The sequence below is a fragment of the Lucilia cuprina genome, chromosome 4, assembly GCF_022045245.1.
Source record: "Lucilia cuprina isolate Lc7/37 chromosome 4, ASM2204524v1, whole genome shotgun sequence".
NCBI lineage: Eukaryota > Metazoa > Arthropoda > Insecta > Diptera > Calliphoridae > Lucilia > Lucilia cuprina.
The window spans coordinates 50,417,722-50,444,921 of NC_060952.1; the positions used below are offsets into that span (position 1 = coordinate 50,417,722).

Sequence of the window (27,200 nt, forward strand, 5' to 3'; positions counted from 1 at the left end):
GCCCGTTTGTCTGTGTAAAACACGCATACGATAAAACAATGCAATAGAATTCAACAAAATGCATCCACAATGTTCTTCATTTTCCTAATTTGTTTGGTATTGAAAATAAGCAAAATCGGTTCACAAAGTTATGAATCAAAATTTAAAACAATTCCGAAAAATAAGCAATTTTTAACACATTCTGATGTATTTTTAACGAAAACTATGAGATGTAATTTCATAAAAATCATCATGTATTCGTTTTTATATGAGAGCTCTATTCCTGTTGAAAATTGGCGGATTCGGTCCACAATTTCATATACCTCCCACAAAAAAGTACAAATTCCTTGTTAATAATTTCCGTCAAAATATTGGTCCATAATTGGTCATAGCTCCCATACAATACTATTTTTGCACACAGAAAGTTAGCCACAATTTTTTCTTTATATAAATTAATGTTACTGTGAAATTTTTTTACGATAGGAAAATAATTGGTTGTAGCTCCCAAACAAGGTCCCCTCCAGAAAAACATTTAAACGCACGTAACTAATTACCAAATACTGAAATTTGGTACAAGTATTGCTCTAGTATACAGAAATATTACAATAATTTTTTTGTTGATCGGAAAATAATTGGTTATAGCTCCCATACAAGGTACCCTGCAGTAAAACAATTAAACGCACATAACTAATTACCAAAAAGTGATATCCATAAAAAATTTGAAATAAATACTATTTTTGTACACAGAAATTTAGCCACAATTTTTTCTTTATATAAATTAATGTTACTGTGGATTTTTTTACGATAGGACCATAATTGGTCCTGTGTAGGCGCACATTACTCATCACCAGGGCAAGGATTTCTATGTAAATGCTTGTTTTTAGTCAGTAAACTTAACCTTTTACTAGTTTTATTTTTTGTTGCATATATTGTTAAAAAAGCATATTTTACAAGTTTCCATCATTTTTTACAACAAATTTGATATTTACATATTTAGAATTTTTTTTAATAAATGTCAGCAAATATCGATCTACAAACAAAATATTGGTTCTACGAAATACAAATAGACAATAGGGCGGAAGGTATTTTTTGTTTGTACTACTAATTGTAACGTGCAAAATATTGGTCCTTAAAGTATTCGTCACTATCAATTTCTGAATCTGTATGTGTGTCTGTATAAAAAGATAACTTGATGAAATACATCTCTCTCACGTTCATAATCCAAACGATAAAATTCAGAACAAAAATATATTTATACAAAAATACATTCATTCACCAAATTTTATTAGAATTGCTATCAAGCTTTAAACTTTCAGAAATTAGTGTATACTGCTTATTACCAAATGAAGCTATTGATACAAAATTTGGCACAGTCTTGTATATAAAAATTATATTTAAAAATTTTTTCACGATCGGTTTATAATATCGATGCGATCCATACAAAGATCTTCCGAAAATTACTTAAACACAAATTATTTATTTCTAAATTATGTTATAGATACAAAATTTTACTGAAATTTATCTTCTATTTAGAGAAATGTTACTTAACAAATTTTTTACGATTGGTCTATACTATATCAATTATGGACCGATCCTCACAAAATTTGATAAAGAGAAATTGACTCATATAAGACCGTTCGGACTCTATTGTGCTTTCAACAGACAAACGGACAGAAATGGCTATATCGTCTTCGAATATAACACCGTCTAACACCATTTTTCACACACGAACCAAACCATATACATACGAAAGCACATAATGTATATGGTATAACTGCGTACTCAGTTTTTCATTTTCTGATCGTTTGTCCTTTTAAAAGGTACATACAATTTTCAAAAATTTTTATAAAATATTTTTAGCCACCCTGTTACAACAATATGGGTATCAAACTAAAGAGGACAATTGCAGTATTTTTTTCTCGTATTTTGTTTTATTTTTTAAGCATAAAAAGATGTAAAAAATATCCTTATAAAAGTTTATTCTTTATTATCCTTGAAATTTTATACAAAATTGTTCAACAAAAAATATTCATAATAAAGACATTAGAATGGAGTACAAAAGTCTGAAATTTGGTCTTCATAACACCATTTGTTTAATTTTTATAATATTTTTTAAATATCTCAATAAATTAATTAATAAAATTTTCCCCTCTGAAAATTTCAAAGTCCTTTTTTTGTTAAAATATTATGTAGAGAAATTAGAAATTTGATATTGTGGAACCGAGTTTCTTTATCTCTATGATAAAAAGTAAAAAAATGGAAACTTTGAAGAATATGAAAGGATAAAAATCGTTTAAAGATATCTCGCATTTTTTATTCTTTCGTGTTAAAACTACCTTCTGGGAAAGTATATTTTACTTTTTAATTTAACACAATTATTCCGAACACTATAGTTATTCTAAATTCTATATATCTCTTAAAAATACCTTTGACCTCCCAATAATGTTATTAAAGTAGTTTATTATATAGTTTTCATTAAAAAATACAACAGGGCGAAGGTAAATCCTGTGCAATTAGTAAACCACGATATACATAAATATTTAAACAAGTTAGGAAAGTATAGCCGGAATGGGCCGAGCATATCATACCTTACACCAGTTGTAAATTTCTTTCAAATGTGATTTATTTTAGCAAATAAAATATTTATGTTGAATTTGATTTCAATTGCGACCTATTAAAAAAAATAATTTTCTGAAAGTGGGCTAGAGTCAAATAGATATTAAAGGCCTGCACAAGACAACAATAATGCGACAATTTGTTAAACAAATATCGTGTGCGCCATCATAAGCACACGAAATTTTTTAACAAATTGTCGCATCTTGTGCAGGCCTTTAATATGCATATTATAAAATAAAGAGGAAAGATTTATGTCTACATATATAAACGTTTTTTTTATGTAGCTTTTCATCGTGATATTAATGTTTATATTAATTATATTATAATTTATATTTATAATAATATTGCGCTTATCATATAATCCTGAAGTAAATTTTAGAATTCGGAACATGCATGTTTTAATCACTAAGACCACCGGTTATGTTTAATTTGTAAACATTTTGTCTGTAAACTGTCAATTTAACGTTAGTATAAAAAATTAACAGACATTGAGATAATGGGGGTAATAATTGGTATAAATAATAAATTCAATGAAACAAAATATTTTCAACAAAATTTTTTAATATGACTACATTTTAACTTTTAATTTTTTACAAAGAACTAATAAAGATAAAGACATGAAATTTGGGAGTCTGCAACTCCATATTTGTAAATATAACATATATTTTTTTCTAAAAAAACTGACTATAGAAAATAAGGATATTAAAGGATTCAAATTTTAAAGGACATTTTCTTAGTTTTTATTCTAACATTTTAAAACTATTTAATTTGTATTTATTTATTTGTAGACCAAACCAAATTTAATCTAAATATAATTATACTTACTCTTCCTTTCAAATTTTAAAGTCCTTTTAAAGGAAGAAACGATCAGAAAATAAACAAGTAAGAGTGTTATATTCGGCTATGCCGAATCTTTTATACCCACCATCAAATCACTGTTATATAAATGAACTTTGATATTTTAAATATTTTATTATTATATATCGATATTAATGAGAACATCAAGGTAATATTTGAAAGAGGTCCATTAATGGGGGTTTTACTATTGACAGTGCTAATTTTTATAGCGAGTAGGGGTATTTATACATACATACATACATACATACATACATACATACATACATACATACATACATACATACATACATACATACATACATACATACATACATACATACATACATACATACATACATACATACATATATGGACCAATTCTCACAAAAGTCTGTAGGAAGATTTCAGTTCGTTATTTGTTTAAAATTTCATCGATCACTTGTATTTTGAAGCCATTAAGGAGCATTAGTAATAAAATATGGTAGTGAGATTTTAAATCAAAATTGTTTTATGTCGAGTTGCATTGCGGTATTCGTATTTTTCGCGTCATTTCTGGGGCGGAATTTATATGGGGGACTGATTCTCATAAAAATTGATAGAGAGATTTCGGTTCCTATAAAAGGGATAGAGATATTAGCTTACACGAAACTAGTTTATGTCGAATTTCATAAATCTACTAGTAGTTTTAAGCCAGTACTGAGCTTTAAAGACATTTCCTGAAGGGGCCTTAAGTATATGGGGGTAGCGTCAATTATAGACCGATCTCCGTAAAATTTTGTAGAACGATCTTAGTTCCTACAGGTTTATATCGAATTTCATCGATTTATTCGTTTTTTATTGCTTTACTCATTTTTTTGATGTGGACATTATAAGGGGGAATGTCAATTAAGGCTCGATCCATATAAAATTAAGAGTTTTTGACTGGCAAGAAACTTAATTGAGTCGAATTTTATTACTATACTCGTATTTTTAATTATGGGGGGTAGGGTCAACTATGGACCGATCCACATAAAATTTGGTAGGGACCTTATGTTAGTGGAAGGGTCAATAAAGGCCTGTTCCACATAAAATTTGGTAAAGAGATTTTGGCTTGTGAAAAACTTACTTCTGTGAAATTTCATCGCTATACTCGTATTTTTAAGGCAGTAATGAGCGTTAAAGTATTTTTATGGACGGGACCTTATATGGGGGGTAGGGTCAATTATAGACCGATCCATATAAAATTTGGTAAATTTTGACTTGTATAAATCTTACTTCTGTCTAATTTCATTGCTATAATCCTATTTTTATGCCAGTAATGAGCATTAAAGAAATTTTATGGGGGGGTAGGGTCAACTACGGACCGATGCACATAAAATTTGGTAGAGAGATATTGCCTAGTAAAAAACTTATTTCTGGGAAATTTGGTAAAGAGATTTTGGCTAGTATAACACTTACTTCTGTTAAATTTTATCGCTAAAGTCGTATTTTTAAGCCAGTAATGAGCGTTATAGTAATTTTATGGAGGGACTTTACATGAGGGGTAGGGTCAATTATGAACCGATCCACATAAAATTTCATAAAGATTTTTTGGCGTTAAAGTAATTTTCTGAAGGAGACCTTATATGGGGGGGTAGGGCCAATTATGGTCCTATGTCCGCCAAAATGCAGAATTCTTTTGCAGACTTCAAAAAACTGACCTATGTGGCATTTGCTTCATAAACAACGAATTTGTGAATATTTGAAGCTATTTATACAATATTCCGGGGGGTACATTTGTATGGGGGCTATGTGAAATCGTTGACCGATTTTGCCCATTTTCAATACCAAACATTTCTGATCAATAAAATATATTTTGAGAAAATTTCATCTCAATATCTCTTATTTTGTATAGTGCCAACAACAGACAGACGGACGGACATGGCTAGATCGTCTTAGAATCTTACGATGTCCCAGAATATATATACTTTATGGGGTCTTATAGCAATATTTCGATGTGTTACACACGGAATGACAAAATCAATATACAATCTTTTTTGATGGTGGATATAAAAAGTTATGGAGGACAGGTCAATAATTGCTATACCCCTCATATAAGAACCTCTTTAGAAAATTTGATGAATAAAATTCAGAAAATTACTAGTACAGAGATGAAAATCGACATAAGAAAGTTTGTTACTTAAGAACATAATTTTTCATTCCGAATTTCATGAGGACTAATCTATAATTGACCCTAGCCCCTATAAAAGGTTCCTTATAGAAGAGAGTTTTTGTTATTAAAATATGATTTTTCCCTAATTTAAAATTCGATTATTGCGATGAAATTTGACATCAACAAGTTCTATACAAAATTAAATCTTTGTACACTATTTCATGAGTATCGGCTTATAATTGACGCATATGAAGTTCCTCTTCAAAAAGTTACTCATACGCCCACGGTTGAAAAATTTAACAAAAAAAATATTTTTTTTTTTTTTAAATTAATATTTTGTTATTGGACGGTGTGTATGTGAGGTTCGGCACGGCCGAATATAACACGCTCAGTTGTTTTATTTGTCATATTAAAAGTAATTCTATATTATGATTTTTTTACATATTTATAAATGGTGTTCTAATATAAGATCCGTAATATCTTTTTAATTTTATATCTATTAAAAATATGTTTGTGTATTTTGGAAAACCACAAAATAATTTGCTAAAAATAACATACAATTTAATATCAGAGAAATTCTACATTAAAAGCCCACAACAACAGTGAAAGAAAAAAACTTTGGTAAACCACATATTAAGCAAAAAGAGTAGATATAATTTTTAATATCAAAGTAAACTTCTAAATTTCAAATAATTACATATTGCTAAATATAATAAAATTATTATTTTGTTGCTCTTGAAGTTTTGGACAATAAATTGTTAATATGATTCGGTTTTCTTTGGGATTATTAAAACAAATATTTAGTGTCACTAATCAAGTTTAAAACTTAATAGTAATTTATTAAAAATAACATGTAAGAGTATTGTATTTGTCAACGCCGTATCTTATATACCCATCATCAAATCATTGAAATATATATAAACTGAATTTTTGTAAGATGAGTTATATGCGTGGACCTATTCTTATTTGTCTTTACAACATTTTATGTAATTTTCTGGATAGAGCTTAAACTTTAAAAAATGGTTTTCTCGCTCAGTACTGAGTGTAAAATGAGGGGTAGAGTAAATATAGACCCATCCCCACAAAATTACGTAGGGATGTTTGGGGTCATCCAATACTTCTTTATATCGATTTTTGTGGCCATATAGTTATTTTAAAGACAGTAATTAGTGTTATAGCCGTTTCAACAGGGGACCTTATATGGGGGTATGGCCAATCATTCAATTTTGATTCAATTTTACAAATTGGTAGATTATTTATAACAAAAAGTGAGCGGATTACCATTAGGGGGTGGCACCTCCCATATAAATGAAATACAAAAAATAGTTTATCTGGGAATCTAATAGAACTAGATTCTTAAAATTTTGCACGATGAAATTTAATATTCATCTGAAACTTTTTAAGGAAAATAGTGGACTTCCATCTTGAATCCGACATATGAATAAAATAGAAAATCTCGTATATCTAAGAAACTAGCTAGAATATTTAAATTTTACATCAAGAACTTTAACATTCAATTCAACATTTAAAGTATAACGGGGTAGCGAAGCATATTTTTGTTTAATATACAGTTATATTCCAAAATATACAATGAATATCCAGAGCAATGAAAGTAATTTTATTGAAAATGAATAAAAATGTCAAGTTATGTACATAACTCTGTACATAATTCGCAATAGATATATAAATTGAAATTGATTTTAATTATTGCCACTGACAATTCAGTTCTATCGAGCGAATTTTGTATTTTATAAAGTTAGGCCTACTATCAAATTCAGTTATTCGAATTGAATATGTGTTTGTTGTGAGAACCGACCAAATTCGATTGGAAACAAATTCGGTTATCGAATCTGTTTTATCTGTGTAATGACCTAAGACCTAAGCATAACTCAAAACAAAAGCAATTACTTGCTGAGAAAGTTCTCAACATTATTCGCAATTGGCGAATAAAGTTTACGGGTATGATAGCCAAATGGCAGTCGAAGAATTCATTTTATAGAGTGAACATTTTGACAACTAATAAACAAAAACACAACGTAAATTTCAAAGAATATTTAAACTTGATTTTGGCCGTAAGAGGTAGACACCAATTACAAACCGTGACTTGTGTGAGACTATAATTCGAAATTTAAAGACAGAAGTTTGTCATATACTTCTACTCTTATATCTCTGTTAATTTGAAAGTTCTGTAACATTTCCGTTCTGTAACGTTCCGTTGACTGTTTATATGTAGTTATTTTCTACGTAAGAACGTAGAAGCTGTTTTTAAGAATAAGAAAACAAATAAAATATGATTTGTTGTGTCAAAAATCAGAGTTGGTGTTTAAAGCTAGAATAATTAATATAAATAAATGTATATTATAATATAATTATTACATGATTAAAATAATTGTAAAAAGTAAAAATACTATCGAAACACATTTTTTTATTTTCTTTCTTGGGATTTTAATTTTTACTTGTGCGTTAAAAAAATGTTTTCTTTGACATTACAGTGTGTGACAATAATGTGTAAATGATGGTGAAATATTTAAACTTTCGGTCTAAATATTTGAACTAAAAGCCATATTCCAAAATGTTTTATGTCCATTAAATCTCTATTTAGTTAAGATATTTTTAAACTAAAATAAATTAAAAATCTTCAATTCAACTATCAATCTTTAATTATACTTTAGAAAAATAAAAAAGTAAACTCACATTTTTGGCGCGTGGTACTAAAGGAACATTTTTATTATAAATTAAAATTTTCTAATGCAAAAACTTTAGTATTTTGTAATTTTTCTTTGGGTCAACAATAGTTTCAGCTCTGAAATGCATACTCTAAAACAGTTTTCAACACGCTTCATGCGCTATGAGCATCTATACTTTATGGAAGCTCTCACAGAGGCCAATATAGCTATAATATTTTAACACTTTTTGGAAAAATATAGTGTTTTTAGCGTTATATTTGTGGTCATTATCCAGTTGCATTATAGTTGTTACCAGTATATTTTTATATATTTTTCGTACGCCTTCTGATGAGAATTTGTAAAATAAAAGATTTCCATTTCCAAATTTCATAAAATTCATTATTTCGCGACCTTTTAATGGTGCATTCGGTTTTCTATATACATGATTTGGTCAATCAGGTCCAAAAAGATTATTTTTTGGCTTATCATCCTTTAAGAGAATTCTAATAGAAGAGCATTGAGAATTCTGTGAAAAGCATGGATCATGGAAAATCATGACTGTCACACAAAACGTCACCTTCTTGCGCCTTTTCTTACAAACACAACACATTTTTTTTATTTTTTGCACATTTTTATACCGTTAAAGAGCGCGCAACAGTCCTAGTTTTTGAAACGAGAAATATATTTTTTTTAATTTTTTGACAATTCATTTTTGAGGAATTTTAATAAATCTAGAAAAACGATGTTGTAAACAAAGTATAACAAGTAGTCCGACTCTTTGACAGCAGTACCTAACTCTAACCATGTGTTAGTGAAAAAGTTCCTAACTCTAAATATGTGTTGGTAACAAAAATGCATATGTGTTGGTGCATTTTGAACACACAGAGTTTTATAAAAAATTAAATTTTTAAATTTGTTTGAATTTTCAATACTAAAAATTGAAACTCTGTTTGTAAATTAAAATTCAACAACAACAAAAATGAAATGTCAAAAATAGAAAAAAATATTTTTTCCAGTTTAAGAAAATTAAAAACTATTTTATGTGAAAATTGCGATGGATCTATTTAAAAAAAAAATACAGATTTTTAATGGATAGCTGAAATTTCGCTACGATCCTTAAAAAGTGGTCAAAAAAGGAAGGTAAACTATTGAGTGTTTTGACAAGTTTAAACTTCTCACAAGAGAGTTAAATTTACACGGAACTCGTAGCTTTTGCATAGAAAATACCAACAACATTGTTATGACTATTGTAGCAGCTGCTGACATACAACGCTACAACATCGATTGTGAATTGAACAAATGTTTTGCAAATTTGAGAATAAACAAATTTAAAAATGTATTTATTAAATATTTACAGATCAAATGTGCAATAAAAATATTAAAAAATCTGTGAAAGACTAAATTTAAATGTTTTATATTTTTCCTAAAAATTTTAAGCACATTTTTTTGCAACAATGTAGGTTTGGAATCAGTGGTGAAAGTGGTTGGAGCTACAATACTTCTACAAAATTTTTACCAATACATTGTTAGAGTTAGGACTCTCCCACGATTGGATGAGGTAGAATTGAAGTAATCGGATAGTGCTAAATATCTGGGAGTAAAAGCGGCTGCGGCCTTATATTCATGTAAGAGAGCAATTGGTAAGTCATGGGACATAAACCCCAAGAACACCAAATGGCTCTTTGACATGGTAGTCAAGCCCATGCACTTCTGCGGTGGAAGTCTGTACCAAAGAACTCACACCGTATAAGTTTCAAGGGAATCCTTCGTACATCAGCTCTATTGATAATGGGGATCCTTCGCACCACTCCATTGAAGGCTCTCTTTGTCATGATGGGATGGCTACCTATAGCCCTTAACGCGGCTAAACTCAATACAATTGGAATGTGGCATATAATTCAGCCAGGTCACTCTATCATTCTCAATTGTCTAGGGTCGATCATTAGGAAAATTAGCAATAACATTTATACTTATATAAAAATTATTTGTGACAATTTTTAAAGAGATAATAGTATATTTGACGTAATTATTTCATAAAAAGCCCAAATCGGGAGATACGGTTGTATTGGCGCTAGGTGAAATAGGGTTTCGTCCCTAAATATCATTACATTATCTTGAAAATTACGGTCTGTACCTTACGCACAAGGTTTACATGGACAGCCAGCCGAACAGACGGACATGTCTTAATCGACTTAAAAAATGATTCTGAATCGATTGGTATACTTTAAGGTGGGTATAGGACCAATATATTTGTGTGTTACAAACAACAGCACAAACGTATAATACCCTCGCCAATATAGTGGTGTAAGGTATAAATATTCCACAATAAAACAAACAAAATAATGCATATAATTTTTTAAAAAATAATCCACAATTTTAACATACTGACTGGTGTAGGGTATCATATGGTCGGCAATGTCAGACTATAAATTTATACTTGTTTTTTATTCGAGTAGTCGATTAAATTTTAAAAATTATTCGATTATTCGAACGAATAACAAATAAAAGTTTTTATTCAAATGATTCAATAAAATATAAATACAACTTGCCAAACACATCTAAAATCTCTAAATATTGCGTACATTAATGCACTTATATCTCAGTAACTTAGTTCAATCCCAACCTATTTTAAATTTCTCAGTAGATTTTAAAGTGGAATCTAAGTCTATTATAATAATATACATATGTAAGTTAACCAAAGGTGGCATAGTCAACTCTAATGTACTCGACAGAGAAGAAATTCACCGCATAATTGACGAAATTGCAACACTCCCTTATTCTAATGAATTGGAGGCCATCAGTACAACTACCTTATTGTCAAACCATCCATTCAGGAAGAAAAGGTTATAGACTTACCGTTTAACACGTTGCTGGTTAATGAAAAGGAGACATATGGCATCACCAAACCATGCATGCGAATCAACAACAATACCGTGTGTGAGGAAACGAGCTTGAGAAAACTCCCTGAAGATGATTGTGTTTCAATTCTCATCAAAGGAGGTGAAGCAAAATGTTCCTACAGATCCTGTGAAGAAGATGTTGTCGAACTTATTACGGAAGACACCATATTCATTACCAATTTTAGATTTAATCTCCAGAGTGGTAACATTACTAAATTCCTTTCGGGAACCTACGCAGTGCGACTTAACAACGAAGAAGTGAAAATAAAAAATGTTACGTACACCAGCCGAAGCGAGACATCTATACAAATCCTACCCCAGATCGTCACAACCATCCTAGAAGAAAGGCGGCAGCTTGACATAGGATATCTTCACAATATGAGTTTACAAAACATAAAAAATTTAGAAAATCTAGACATAAAATACCACTACTCTATAGTAGCGGATTGCACTATTTTTTTGCTCCTATCATTCCTATGCTGGAAAGCTTTATACTCTCAAGTGCGTCTCCCTCCGCTGCAGAGCACATGCAACGTGGCATGCAAACCCCAATCTGCGGGACGCAGATTTTTGGCAAGGGAGGAGTTAACACAATCAAGTATACATGAGCGGGAAAAATCTACACAAGGTTGTGCACACGCGCAAGCTAGTGTGCAGGATCATATTTCGTCTGGAAGATTTCACAACGTGGGAATGGAATAAGTTGGATCAGCAGAATTATTTAGATTTAAGCATTTAAAAAATATAGTTAGAGTTAGTCTTACTTGGGAGGTTGATCAAAGCGGTCGTTAAATAAAATTGTAAAACCGAAAATTAACGTGTTTCATTTATAGTGGACAAGTCGGTGTCCACTTAAAAATAATTTTTTTTTTAATTTCATACAACGAAGGAAGTTAACTTGTATATTATTATAATAAACTTATATCTCAGTAACCTAGTTCAATCCCAACCTATTTTAAATTTCTCAGTAGATTTCAAAGTGGAATCTGATTTTATTATAATAATATACATATGTATATGATATTTAACTTAAGTAGAGAAATATGTGTGCATTTTATCAGCTACTTAACATGTTTTATACCCACCATCAAAAAAGATGGGAGTGTATTGTATTTGTCATTCCACTTCCCTGCCAGCAAATTTGAGTTTAATTTTGGATAAATGAACTAAATTTACACTATTTAGGTTCAACTTCATGTTTCTCAGTGCTAAATAAAAATATTTACAAAAACAAAATACATTATTTTCTAATTTTTATCCCATTTTTGTAAGATTTAAGTTCGATCTAATATACCAAAAAGAAACGTAAATGATAATAATTAGATAGAATAAAAATATATAAAAAGAACACTTTTTAATACAATAACAAGATAATTTAAGAATTAGAAGAATTATTTTTGCTCTCAAAATTCAAAGAAAAAGTGTTTGTATATTTCAGTAAATATATTAAGTTTATAGTGATCAGTTGTGTGACTAGTAACACATTGTGAAATTTTATAATGATTTTATTTAAAATTTAATATATAACAAGTAAGAGTGCTATATTCGGCTGTGCCGAATTTTATATACCCTGCACCATAGTGAATTTTAAACATATTAGTTTTATAAATTTTTTCCCGACTACATTGCATCAAAAGCAAAACAAAATGAACAACAACGCTAAACGAAATAAAAAACAAAATACACAAGGCATCTAAACCAACCGACATCTAAACATACATACCGAAAAACACAGAAAAACAAAATAAACAACGCAATGACGCCAACAGCATTTAAACATACAAAAAAAATACACAGCTGAATCTTTTTCTAATATACAGTGTTGTTGTTGCTTTTTTAACAAAGCATGGAAAAAATATGACATTTGTCTCGGATTTTTGCTCATATCTCCGTTATTTACTGAGCGATCTTCTCGAAAGCATGTCTAACAGAATTATTAAAGATTCGGATCTCGCCGATATCTGGGGTCCTCTAAAAACTGATTTCAACAGACAGACGGACAGACGGACAAGGCTTAATCGACAATCGAGAAATAAAGAAAATGTCGCTTTTACTACATAAAATAGTGTAAAATTAGATAAATTTCCAGTTTTCCTATTGCTATGGCAAAACTGGAAATTTTACTAATTTAACGCACTTTTATGCTATAAAAAAGTGACTTAAAACTGAAACGAAATCGACTCACTAAGTAAGTATTAAACAGGAGGAACAGTTTCTTACCAACGCGGTCACTTTTCTTTCTTTCAAATTGTGCAATCTTAGATATTTTTTAGATATTTTTACCTACACGTTGTTACGTTTTGGATACTATTTAGATAGCAATTGTTTGCAGGGTTGTAACACATTAAAATATTGGGTCCTTATTAGATTCTAAAACGATCCATCCGCCTGATTGTCTGTTGAAAACACGACGAGCTAGACAGTTGAAATTTTGAACAAATATTATTTTGTTTGGTATTGAAAATGGACAATGTACATATGTCTACGAATTAACCTAACACTCATAAAAGGTTCCCTTTAGAAAATTAATATAAAACAAGTAAGAGTGCTATATTCGGCTGTACCGAATCTTATATACCCTTCACCATAGTGTATTTTAAACATCTTTTATAAATTTTTAATTTTTTTCCGACTACATTATTATTACATCAAAAGCTAAACAAAATAAAAACAACAACAACGCTAAACGAAATAAAACACAAAATACACAAGGCATCTAACCAACAGACATCTAAACACACATAACGAAAAACACAGAAAAACAATAATAACAACGCAATGACGCCAACAGCATCCAAACATACAAAAAAAATACACAGCTGAATAAAACCAAATACATCTACACACACGTGTACATCTTTTTCTAATAGATAATGTTGTTGTTGCTTTTTTAACAAAGCATGAGAAATTTTCAGAGGTTGTCTCGGATTTTTGCTCATATCTCCGTTATTTACCGACCGATTTTGCTGAAATTTGTAACCGTTTATGGCCTATAGGCTAGGTTTATAACAGATCTTTTAATTAAGTTTTCGTGCATTTCTTTGTTTAAAAATAATAATAAAATATGGGTAAAAAGTAACATTAAAATTTTATTGGATTATTCGACAAAAATTATTCGAATTATTCTTTATTGAAAATTGGACATTTTTTATTCGTTCGAAGAAAAACAAAAATTTTTCTTCGAATGACAACCCTAGTTAATATTTACTTAAGGGGGGTTTACATCACAATACGTTGTATTAATATCAGTGTTTCATTGTCATTAATTCAACATCAAATTTGTTGTAAGAATGTATTGAACAATTTTCATTTATGTGTGTACTATGAAACCTATTTTTTGTTTTTTTTTTTTCAATTTTAAATGGGTTATGAAGAAAACTATAGTGAAATAAGTAAATTAATTTAGAAATTTTAATCAAAAATAATATATTATTAATAAATTGTGATTTTTTTTAATAAAACTGATTAAAAAATTGTTTGAAGTTCAATACATTTCAAATAATAGTTTATATTAATACAAAATCATATAATGTAAATTACTTTGTAATATTTTATTCATACACTTTCACATTTCAAATGCATAAAATTAAATTTTATCCCAAAATAAAACAATATATCGGTTTTTGACATGTTGTTTTAGTTTGGGTGTCAATGTATACATTGTATTATTATCTTGATCTTACATTTTGAAGAGGTCTAGAAATGGAAGATGTAGTTTTGATACCGTTTGTAGAACTGCTAGTTGAAGTTACTGGAGCATTTCCCAGAGGCACATTTGCTGTTCGGGATACTTCTGTTGATCCAGCTGCCTTAGATTGACTTGTCATATAGTTGGTTGCATTTGTACTGAGGCCTGTATAAAGATTATGAGAATGTAAACATTTATGAATGATTATTCACATATACACGAAGTTACATATTTTTATTAACATTTAAATTCAGGGTGGTTACTTCATATTTAAATCTAAAAGGAAAAGTTTTCGAAAACATTGCTTTGTTTTGTAACATTCAAATCGAGAAGAAAACAAGTAAGAGTTATATATTCGGCTGTGACGAATCTTATATACCCTTGTTAAAAAGACAGTCAGAACCAAAAAGTCCTCTTTTACATCACTTTCTTCGGGCTCAACATGCTTAAATTCATGTTTCTAAATTCAATATTATAGAAAATTCAAAAGAGTACCTTTTGAAAAACGAAAAAGTAGCCAAAAGTTCCCTTTTACGGGTTCTCACCTAATTCAGACTCTAAATACTTAATTTCATATTTCTAGGTTCAATATTATAAAAAATTCAAAAAGTATCTTTTAAAAAACGAAAAAAGTACCAAAAACTTCCCTTTTATGGCTTCTTACTTGAGCTAGGCTCCACATAATTAATTTCATGTTTCTAGCCAATAACAACACACTAGAGCTGCTTTCGCTCTGTCTTGTTTTTATAAACATGCGTACAATAACAAAATTTACCGTATGATTATGTATTTTGTTTTTTTGCTCATATCTAAGGTATTTATGGACCAATATTGCTGATTTTAAATCAGTGTTGCCATAACAATTCTAGCACTTTTTTCTCGTCGGCTGCACTTATTTTTTAGAAAAAAGTGCTAGATGCTTTTTAGCACTTTTTCGTCTTTTGCTAGAAATTTTTAGCATTAAAAGTGCATTTTTGGCATTTTTTCTTCTATTTTGCACTTTTTAAAGGTAAAGAACTTTAAAGTTTAATTTGTCTAGAGAACTGCAAAAATTTAGTTTTGAGATGTTTTGTGAAATTTTAAGAAATTCTCACAAAAATTTTTTTGCATATGTTTATTGTAATTTATAATTTACACTGTAAATTAAATTAAGATGTGAATTATTTTTAAATATTATTGTGAGAAATGTTTGAAAAATAAGCTAAAAGAGCGTTGTTTTGTAAAAAAATTTGGTGTCTCTACAATGAAGTAAATACATTAAAATTTAAAATATACAATATAATAAAAATGTAAAAACATGTAAAAACAGGTAAAGTTCGGGAATGCCGAATCTTACATACGCACCAACACATCACGTTTTACAAAGATTTGCTTATTTATTAGATTTATGCTTAAATTTTATTATCGTGTATAGGTTTTATTTTCGGAATACGATGGTAATGGTTTGGATCGCGGACCGAGATCTAAGAAGGAAGTATTAAAACAAATAATTTTTTCGAATGTATCATAATACTAATATGTTTTAATAATTTATTAGGAATAAATTTATTTTCTGAAAGAGGTAAACTTGATTATGAAGAATTTCATCGCTGCACATGATTTTAAGCAAGATCCTATAAAACTTATTAAGGTTATATTTAATTTTGCATCATCCTTCAGGAGTGATGTTAAATTTGGAGAAAATGAGTACCGATTTTGGGGTGCTTATGCTACTTTTGGGAACCTATCAATCAACTCAGAAGAAAAGATTTAATATAACTTGTTATCTTTATATATATATATATATATATATATATATAATATATATCTATATATATATATATATATATAATATATATATATATATTATATATAATATATATATATATATATATATATATAAATAAATATATATAATATATATATATATATATATATATATATATATCTATATATATATATATAATATATATATATATATAAAATATATATAATAATATATAATATATAATATATATATATATATATAAATATATATATTATATATATATAATATATATATATATATATATATATAACAACGATTTTGTTTAGGATATTAAACCTATATGGTTTTCTTTGTTTTACGAACACCAAAATTTCCAAATTCATTACAGTTTAGATTTTATTAAGGTTCAAAGTTAAAATTTTTTAAGATTTTTTCAACAATATTAAATTTCACATCGCATATTTTCGAAAATATTTATCGTTCAAGAATCAAGACATCAAACAACGCCTTAGCCAAGGATATCTCAATAAAGCACCTTCTATTTTCTTCAGTTTAGATTCAATTAATGTTCAAAATTAAAATGTTTTAAGATTTTTTCCAACAACTATTAAATTTGACATCGTATACTTATTTTCTAAATATTTATCGTTTTAGTTCCTAATTAAAAACTATGTCATGCAGTTCGAAAATATTTTTTTTTTAAATATTTCTGTTTTATGTTATGTATATCTTGAATATTATAAAACTACAAGACATAATCTTTAATTGGGAACTAAAACGATTAAAATCGGATAAACAGTTTAGTAAATACACGATGTTACATTTAATGCTTGTTGAAAAAAATCAAAAAAAAATTAACTTTAAAAATCGATAAAATCTGGACCGTAACGAATTTGAAAATTTTGGAGAACTTTAAGTTCCGTATTTACATGAAGAATGTGTGTACCAAATTTGATCGAAATCGGAGAGGGTCATGTTCAATCAATTTGAAATAGTCTTTTGCATTTTTCATATAAAACATCTCGTTGAATTACGCAAAAAATTGCGACCTGTATATTATACCTGGACAGCCAGCCGCACAGACGGGTAGACATGGCTTAATGGACTTGATATGAATATAGCACTTTTTTCAGTGAATTTGTACTTTTTTGACAGTCATTTTGCACTTTATTCTATGGGAGTTCTGGCAACACTGTTTTAAATAGCGATCTTCTCAAAAGCATGTCTAACAGAATTATTGAAGATTCAGATTTCGCCGATATCTGGGGTCTTCTAAAAACTGATTTTAACAAACACACATACGGACAGACAGACAGACAGCTTAATCAATTCCGCTACCTATAAGGATCCAGAATATATATTCTTTATGGGGTCGGAAAATTATATTATAGAAATTACAAACGGAATGACAAACTTATATATACCCTTCTCAGGAAGATGAAGGGTATAACAAGTAAGAGTGTTATATTCGAAATAGGGCTTAAGTCAATTATGAGCACATTCCTTCAAATTAACAAAATATTAATTTTTAAAAACAAAATATTTTTATCTAACTTTTTAACCATGAACATATAAAAAGATATTGGCTTTAACCCATTAGATCCCAACCACCCCAAAATCAATAAATTTAAATTATTTGTTGCAAAATGGGTTAATTTAAATTATGGGTTAATTTAACATAAAATTTAAGTTCAAAAAATTTTAAAATTTTGGAAATGCGATTTTTGGGCTGTACTCTGATGGGTACAACAATGGGTATAAATTAGGGATGTCAATCAAGACTGGCTTTTACTTATCCCGGGATTCGGGATTTTGAAAATTGCAATCCCGGGATTTTTCGGGATTTCGGGATTACAAGAATTTCACTACTTTTTATATGAAAATCTTCAAATCATCATGTTTGTAAAAAAAAAATTGTAAATTTGTTGAAATTTAGTTAAAAAAAGATGTATTTAAATTAAATCAATCTAATTAATTATAATTTTTAAATAAAAACTTTTAAAATTTCATAATTTCTTAAACTTATTAAATACATACTTTCTAAATAAAAAAGTAAGGGTGAAAAAGCCTAGTATGGAACTTGGTTTTGCAGCTTTTTGTCGAGATACGAGATCAGTAATGGACCGATGCTAACTATTTTTAATAGACTTCTTCTTCGGAACCATAAATGATCGGACAGGGGGATGGACATAGCTAAATATAATAATATGCTTCGTCGCTGGGTATTTTGATTACAAGGTTTAGATGGACGGACGGATTAAATCGCTTCATAGAATGATTCTAAGCCGATTAGTATACTTTAAGGTATATACCCTCCCAATAAAGTGGTGTAAAACCTTATACGGTTCTATGCGTATTAATAATTATAACAGAACCTAATTCAATTATTCGAACATCAATATTTTTCTTTGAAATTAACATAAATATATATTAGTTTTGAAACATAACATTGTTATTTTTAATTGACTGCATTTTTACACCACATCCTTTAGGAAAATTCCACGCAATTGTTTTTATTTATGCATTTTACAAGAATTAAGGCAATTTGTTCTAAATTTTTTTTAAATTTCAAATAAATTTTTGTTTACATATTTCAAGGGGTGACCATATTATATTACCAAAAATATTTAATTAAAAACAAGTTAGAGTGCTATATTCGGTTGTGCCGAATCCAGCTACTTTTATGTTATTACTTTTCCAGTTGATAAAATATTTGTAGCAATAAGTTTTCTCATGTCTTTAATAGAAAAAAATCCCAAAAGTTAAATCAATTACAATTCCAAAATTTATTGAACATTATAAATTTAGTAATTTGCATGTATGCATGTGTGAAAGATTTAAGGATTTTCAAAATTCAAATACATATATAATTTTTTTCTACAAAAATTTTTTTCAACACAAATTAATAATGCTCTTAAAATACGGTTAAAGCGCTTTTAGGGGCTTTACAAACTAATATTTTTGCCAAATTATGTATCAATAGCTTTATTTTGTAATATGTAATGTGCGTTTAAGAGATTTTCGTAAAAGGTCTTTGTATGGGAGCTATGCCCACTTATGTATATAAAGACAAAATTTCAGAATTCTGTATCTACATCATTACTTGATAATAAATTTTATGAATCCAAGTGATTTTCTGGACCTAGTATGAGAGCTATGACCAAATATGGACCTGTCGTAAAACAATTTTATAGTGAATTTATGTATATAAGAGCAATATTTTGCGAAATGTATGGATATAAGTATTTGGTTATGAGTATTTTTCTGATTTTCGGAAAGGAACCTTTTATGTGTGTTTTCCTAATGGAAGCTATGATCAATTATGGACCGATCGGAAAAACATTTCACAATATTATTTCTCTGTATATGAGCAACACTTGTGCCAAACTTTATATGGATATCTTAATTTAGTAATGAGTTATGTGCGTTTAAGTTATTTCCGGGAGGGGACCTTGTATGGGAGCTATGACCAGTTATGGACTGATGGAAAATAATTTCTTAGTAGTATTTCTTTACGTGAGAACAATGCTTGTACCAAATTTTATATCGATATCTTAATTTAGTAATGAGTTATACGCGTTTAAGTGATTTTTGGGAGGGGACCTTGTATGGGAGCTATGACTAATTATGGACCGATTCAAAAAAAAAAACTTTCATTGTAATATTTCTGTATATGAGATCAATACTTTTACCAAATATCTTAATTTAATAATGAGTTATGTGCAGAGGGGAAGTCGACGGGCTTCGAGTAGGCGCTTAGTCGCCGCCGAAACATTCGGCTTTAATATTTATACCCTACACCACTATAGTGGGGAGGGTATTATACGTTTGTGCTGAAGTTTGTAAGATACAAAAATATTGGTCCAATACCCACCTTAAAGTATACCGATCGATTCAGAATCATTTTTTGAGTCGATTAAGACATGTCCGTCCGTCCGTCTGTCCGGCTGGCTGGCTGTCCATGTAAACCTTGTGCGCAAGGTACAGACCGCAATTCTCAAGATAATTTGATGAAATTTGGACCAAGCATGTTTTTTGGCACAAGGACGAAGCCTATTGAAAATGGTTGAAATCGGTCCATTATTTCACCTAGCCCCCATACAACCGTACCTCCCGATTTGAACTTTTTATGCTATAATTACGTCAAATATACTGCTATCTCTCTAAAAATTGGCACAAATAAGTTTTATATAAGTATAAATGATGTTGCAGATTTTCGTAAGGATCGGCCTATATTTGACCCTAGCCCCCATACAAACCCCCCTTCAAAAAATGACTTAAACGCCTAAAATTGACTTGTAACCATTTGTATCGCAATGAAACTCAACAAAACTAACTGTTATTTAGAAATATATCCTTTTCCCAAATTTACCGAGGATCGGCCCATATTTGACCTATATAAAGCCTCATTTAAAAATTTTAGTTTTTTTTATCAATAAATGGCTTAAATATTTTGGAATTATGATAATATTCAACATAAAAGTTTCTTTACAAAAAATAAAAATTTTATAAAAGTAAAAATTGTAAAAATATACTAATGGTGTAGGGTATCATATGGTCGGCCATGCCCGACTATACTTTCCTACTTGTTTTTTTTGGACTAGGCTATAGACATTTTTACAAAGGATATATGTAACAAGCGATATTTTATAATTTTCAATACTACCGATACATTTTTAATATAAATGTGATAATTTTTATTAAATTTATTTAAAGGTTTTTCTTAATTTTTTTAAATTTTTTTATTTCGTAATATGTCTATAGTGTAACTGAATATATTTAAGGAATATTATTATTAATATTTTAAGCAAAGAGACTTGATTCGATCGTGAAAAATTCTTAAATAGAATTTTTGTATACAAACCTAATATTTGTGGCAAATTTTGTATTAAGAGCATTATTTGGTAATGTGCGTTTAAGAGATTTTCGTAAATGGAGCTTGTATATAAAGACAAAATTTCCAAATTCTGTATCTATATCATTATTTGGAAATGAATTAATATTTTAAGCAAACAGACTTGATCCTCAGCCTTTAAATTTTGATATTTTATTATTCTTGAACATAACTTTTATAGCTTAAAATTTCCATAAATCGGCTCTGAGCAGACTGTAAGCCGCCGCCGAATTATTTTAGCTCAGCCGCCGCCGCCGACAATTTTAAATCGACTTCGCCCTCTGGTTATGAGCGTTTAAGTAATTTTCGGGAGGGAACCTTGTATGGGAGCTATGACCAATTATGGACCGATCAAAAAAAATCATGTGAGAACAATGCTTGTACCAAATTTTATATGGATATCTTAATTTAGTGATGAATTATGTGCGTTTAAGTGATTTTCGGGAGGGGACCTTGTATGGGAGCTATGAACAATTATGGACCGATCCAAAAACACTTTCATGGTTATATTTTTGTATATAAGAGCAATACTTGCACAAAATTTTATATCTATATCTTAAGTTGAGAATTATCAACTCACCATCTTATAAAATTGTTGAGAATTATCAACTCACCATCTTATAAAATTATAGACTGCCAGTATAGATTCTGATATACCCATATCTGATACTATCTATTTATTGTTCTTTTAATACCCTACACCACTTTAGTGGGTAGGGTAAAAGGTTGACTGCCAGTATAGATTCTGATATACCCATATCCAATAGTATCAATTTATTGTACTTTTTTACTCTACACCACTTTAGTGGGGAGGCTAAAAGGTTGACTGCCAGTATAGATTCTGATATACCCATATCCAATAGTATCAATTTATTGTACTTTTTTACTCTATACCACTTTAGTGGGGAGGGTATATTGGGTTTGCACTGAGTAGGTAGGTAGGTCGATAGGAGGATCTATACTACATCAAATCCAAAAAAATACACCTAGGCCACTATCGGGCCTGTTGTGCGCTCCTTACCATAAAAAAAATATTTTTCAGTGTTCAGAAACTCAGTTTCCTGAACGTAATTGCTAAGAATCTTCCAATCAGTGTTAGTCAGGAATGTTATTTCCGGAATAACATCACATCTAAGATACTTGGATCTAACTTCGACGAATGCCTGGCGGTGGCAAAGAAAGTGCTCCATAGTGGGGCAGAATCGAAATTTTATGGAAATAAATCTGGCATTTCTAAACGGCTAATCCGATCGGGATAAAATGTAGCGTGAGCGTAGCCAAGGAGTATTCGAGTTAAAGTTTTGAAGATGAACCCTGCAGATGCCCCAGGGACGGCACTGTGGCGGCTCAAAGTAGGGTACCTACGACATGTAAAATTTTTAAACTCGTGCCATTTTTTTTCACCCAAATGCAAAGATTTTTATATTTTCTGAAAGCGCTGGACGAGATCTTGAAAAAATGCTTGGACATACTACTTATCTCTTATAATATTCGAGTTATAGGCATTTAAAAATTTAGTAATACAAAATTAACCATACCTTGGTCCGCCTTTTTTTTAATACCGGGCGTAATTTTGGACCAAATGGACTCAATTTTTTCTTGTTAGTTAGACAACAAAATTTTAGATCAATATCATTTACAGATCCAAAAATATACGTTTTTTAATTTAAAAATTCAAAAAATTTTAGATTTTTGCCGTTTTTTTGCCAAAAATGTGTCTTAAATCTTTTATTAATAAAATAAAATTTTCTTTAAAAACATATAACAATTTTATAGTTTTCTAAAAGGTATCTTTACGCAGAACACTTTGTCGTAAAAGCCTTGTCCTATTTTTTGAAAATGTTGCCACTGCGTCCTTCAGAATATGACCTATTTTTTATCAAAACTTCAACTTTGGGCGACATGTTCTAAAATCCCAAAGCTGGGATCAGATCTATTTACTCCAAAAGTATTTTCCCAGCCCTGAAAGAAATGTGGACCCTATGGGCAAAAAAGTAAAAAATTCCATTTTTGGGTTTTTCATTCTTATTTTTGGGAATTTCTGGATGCCCTTTGACCTTTTAAATTTTTTTTTGGATTTTCTTATTTGAAATGACAAATTTAACAAGCTTTGAAAATTTCATCGAGTTTTGTTCATAAATAAAAATTTTGTCTTATATTACATATTTGTTTAATTTCTAAAACTATGATTTATATAAAAATTTTAATAGGGTCGCAGATAGCTACAACAATTTAGTCCATATTTATCCCTTAATATCATTACGGAAATTCTCGACCCTTTCAAACCAATATCTCAATTACATTCAAAAATATATTCATATAAGCCTGTGTCCTTTAATTTCATCTTTTTCATATTTTAGTAATAAATTTAAATCTTATATTTACCTAATTTCCATTTGTTTGCTTATCCTTATAATTGAAATGTCCTTTTATGCTTAAATTTTCAGAAATTTATAACTATTTTTTACCTAAATTTTTTCATAATATTTTTTACTTTGGAATACCTGTATCGGAAATGACAAGAATTGGTATATAAGTAAACTTCTCAGATTTTAAGTACCATATTTAATAAATCTACAATGAAGATTACATTAAAGTACGAAGAGTTGTGTTCCGTTGTATGGAGTGTATCATCAAAAGGGCTAGGAAGAATTGAAGACATTTCAAATTATATAAAAACTACATATAGTAGACAAAACAGGCATATCAAAAATTCTTCCTAATGCATCACTTAAGCGAACTGTGGAAAGTATACCAACTCCAACATCACAATCAAATTTTACTGAAGAGGAAGCAATAGCGCTTATGTTGGAACTGGGTCTCAGTCGAAATAAGTACCAAATATTAAGGAAAGCTCTGCTGGAAAATGGACACAATATATTACCATCATACAAGGCGATCCAGAAAAAAAACTATCCTACCATCACCTATCGCTGTTAATGATGTGGAAGCTTGTATTGATATATCATCTTTGCTCGAAAACACAGCATCAAGAATTGTGTCAGACTTTTCAGAAGACCAACTAAGGAAAATTCATAACTGTGATGTTTTCTTAATGTGTAAGTGGGGATGTGACGGTTTATCAGCACTTCCAGAATACAAAAAAGCTTGGAAGTCAGACATTAGCAGACTACAAAAGTGTATTTATGTCATCATTAGTGCCATTACAAATTCGTTCATATTCCCTTAATCCATTATCGCAAGCATCAGAAATTCATTTGAAGATATATGGATCAATACAACTCCGGGTTCAAAAAAATGTTGTAGACCCATTGGAATTGAATATATAAAGGAGTCAAAGAAAACAACAAAAGATTTATTGGAATATTTAAAAGATGAAATAAATGCACTGGAGCCCATTTGCATAAAAAAAAATTCTGTCTTAACGTATCATATCAGGTAAGCTTAACAATGATTGATGGAAAGGTCAGCAATGCCATAACAGAAACTTCTGGAGATGCTCAATATGTAATGAGAACAAGTCGCAATTCTCAAATATAAACAAAAGCAGAAGTATTAATGAAGATGTCCCGTCTTTCGGAATTTCACCACTTCATGCCAGAATACGATATTTGGATTACTTTTTACACATAGCATACGACCTCAAATATAGAAGTGTGCCAGAGAATCTTACTAAATCAACAAAAAATAATGAAGAATAAAAAAACTGAGATCTGCGTAAAAAAACAGAATCCAAGAAGAATTTAAAGTTCAGATGGGATTAAACATCGACAAACCACTTCCAAGTTGCGGTAGTACAAATGACGGTAATACGGCGAGAAGGTTTTTTTAGTGATTTCGAAATTACTTCAAAAATAACTGGAATCGAAAAGGAGTTGCTTCGAAGAGTTAACACTATTTTAATGGCACTGAATAGTAAACATAAATTTAATGGAAAAAGAATTGGGTAATATACATCTGAAATTTCTTAATTACTTGTATCTCTGTATCCATGGGGGGAACTGACACCAACAGTACACAAAGTATTGTGTCATGGTCAAATTACAATTGAATCGAATATTCTTCCACTTGGAGAGTTAACAGAAGAAGCCCAGGAAGGGAGGAATCGAGATCTTAATCATGTTCAACTATTCATAAATATATGATAAATATGGACTAAATTGTTGTAGCTATCTGCGACCTTATTCAAATTGTTATATAAATCATAATTTTATAAATTAAACAAATATGTAATATATGACAAAATCTTTATTTATGAACAAAACAAAATTTAACGCTTGTTAAATTTTGTCATTTCAAATAAGGAAATGCAAAAAAAAATTGAAAAGGGTAAAGGGCATCCCGAATTCCAAAAAATAGGAATGAAAATCCCAAAAATGGGATTTTTACTTTTTTGCCCATAGGGTCCACATTTCTTTCAGGGCTGGGAAAATACTTTTGGAGTAAATAGAAAACGTATTGAGGTTTCCAAAAGTGCTTTCAGTTTTCTGATCCCAGCTTTGGGATTTTAGAACATGTCGCCCAAAGTTAAAGTTTTGATAAAAATATAGGTTATATTCTGAAGGATGCAGTGGTAATATTTTCAGAAAGTAGGACAATTTTTTACGCCAAAGCGTTCTACGTAAAGATACCTTTTAGAAAACTATAAAATTGTTACATGTTCTTAAAGAAAATTTTATTTTATTAATAAAAGAGTTAAGACACATTTTTGGCAAAAAAAACGGCAAAAATCTAAAAATGTTTGAATTTTTAAATTAAAAAACGTATATTTTTGGATCTGTAAATGATATTGATCTAAAATTTTGTTGTCTAACTAACAAGAAAAAATTGAGTCCATTTGGTCCAAAATTACGCCCGGTATTCAAAAAAGGCGGACCAAGGTATGGTAAATTTTGTATCACTAAATTTTTAAATGCCTATAACTCGGATATTATAAGAGATAAGTAGTATGTCCATGTTTTTTCAAGATCTCGTCGAGTGCTTTCAGAAAATATAAAAATCTTTGTATTTGGGTGAAAAACAAAAAATGGCACGAGTTTAAAAATTTTACATGTCGTAGGTACCCTACTTTGAGCCGCCACAGCGTCGTCCCTGGGGCGAATACTCCTTGGCTACGCTCACGCCAAATTTTATCCTGATCGGATCAGCCGTTTAGAAATGCCAGATTTATTTCCAAAATTTTCGATTCTGCCCCACTGTGATGCTCCAGAGTTTCACTGTCCTCTCTACATGCTCTACATTCGTCTGAATCCGCACGTCCAATTTTGCATAGATGTGCTCGTAGTTCCGTGTGTCCACTCAGAATACGTACCATCATACTAACTTCAGACTTGCTCATTTTGAGGAGATTTCTCGTCTTCGTGGTTCTACCCACTGTTTCATTATTCCAAAAGGCCTTAATGGATTCTCTCACCCATATTTTTAGTTCAGCTTTTGTTGCGTCGAATGGTTTTGCGTTTGTCAGGTTAACTGCCTCGAGCTCCCTTCCCTTTAAAGCTATTACATTCGCCCTTTCGTTACCGACTATTCCCGAGTGGGCTGGTACCCATATGATGTGAACCTTATCCCTGGTAGAGTATTCAGTTAAAGCTTTCTTACAATCCAATACGGTCTTAGATTTAGTTCTATAGCCTGATATCGCCCTAATTGCCTTCTGGCTGTCAGTAAATATATTAAGCGCTGTGGGCGCCATATTTATTTTAATCCAATTTACGCATTCCGTTATTGCTCGTACTTCTGCCTGGAAGCTTGTGTTATGATTTGGTAAACGGTAGTATATTT

The 27,200-nt window shown here is 29.8% G+C and overlaps 1 protein-coding gene across 4 annotated transcripts in view; it reads right to left on the bottom strand.

Moving 5' to 3' along the window:
• The window catches only part of LOC111681978, a 256,570-nt gene that overhangs the window by 123,416 nt on the left and 105,954 nt on the right, over window positions 1-27,200 (bottom strand). For all 4 annotated transcript variants that reach the window (XM_046949038.1, XM_046949036.1, XM_046949037.1 and 1 more), the window contains exon 4: window positions 14,813-14,982. In XM_046949038.1, the coding sequence (XP_046804994.1) occupies window positions 14,813-14,982 (170 nt within the window). The remainder of the gene's footprint in view (window positions 1-14,812; window positions 14,983-27,200) is intronic.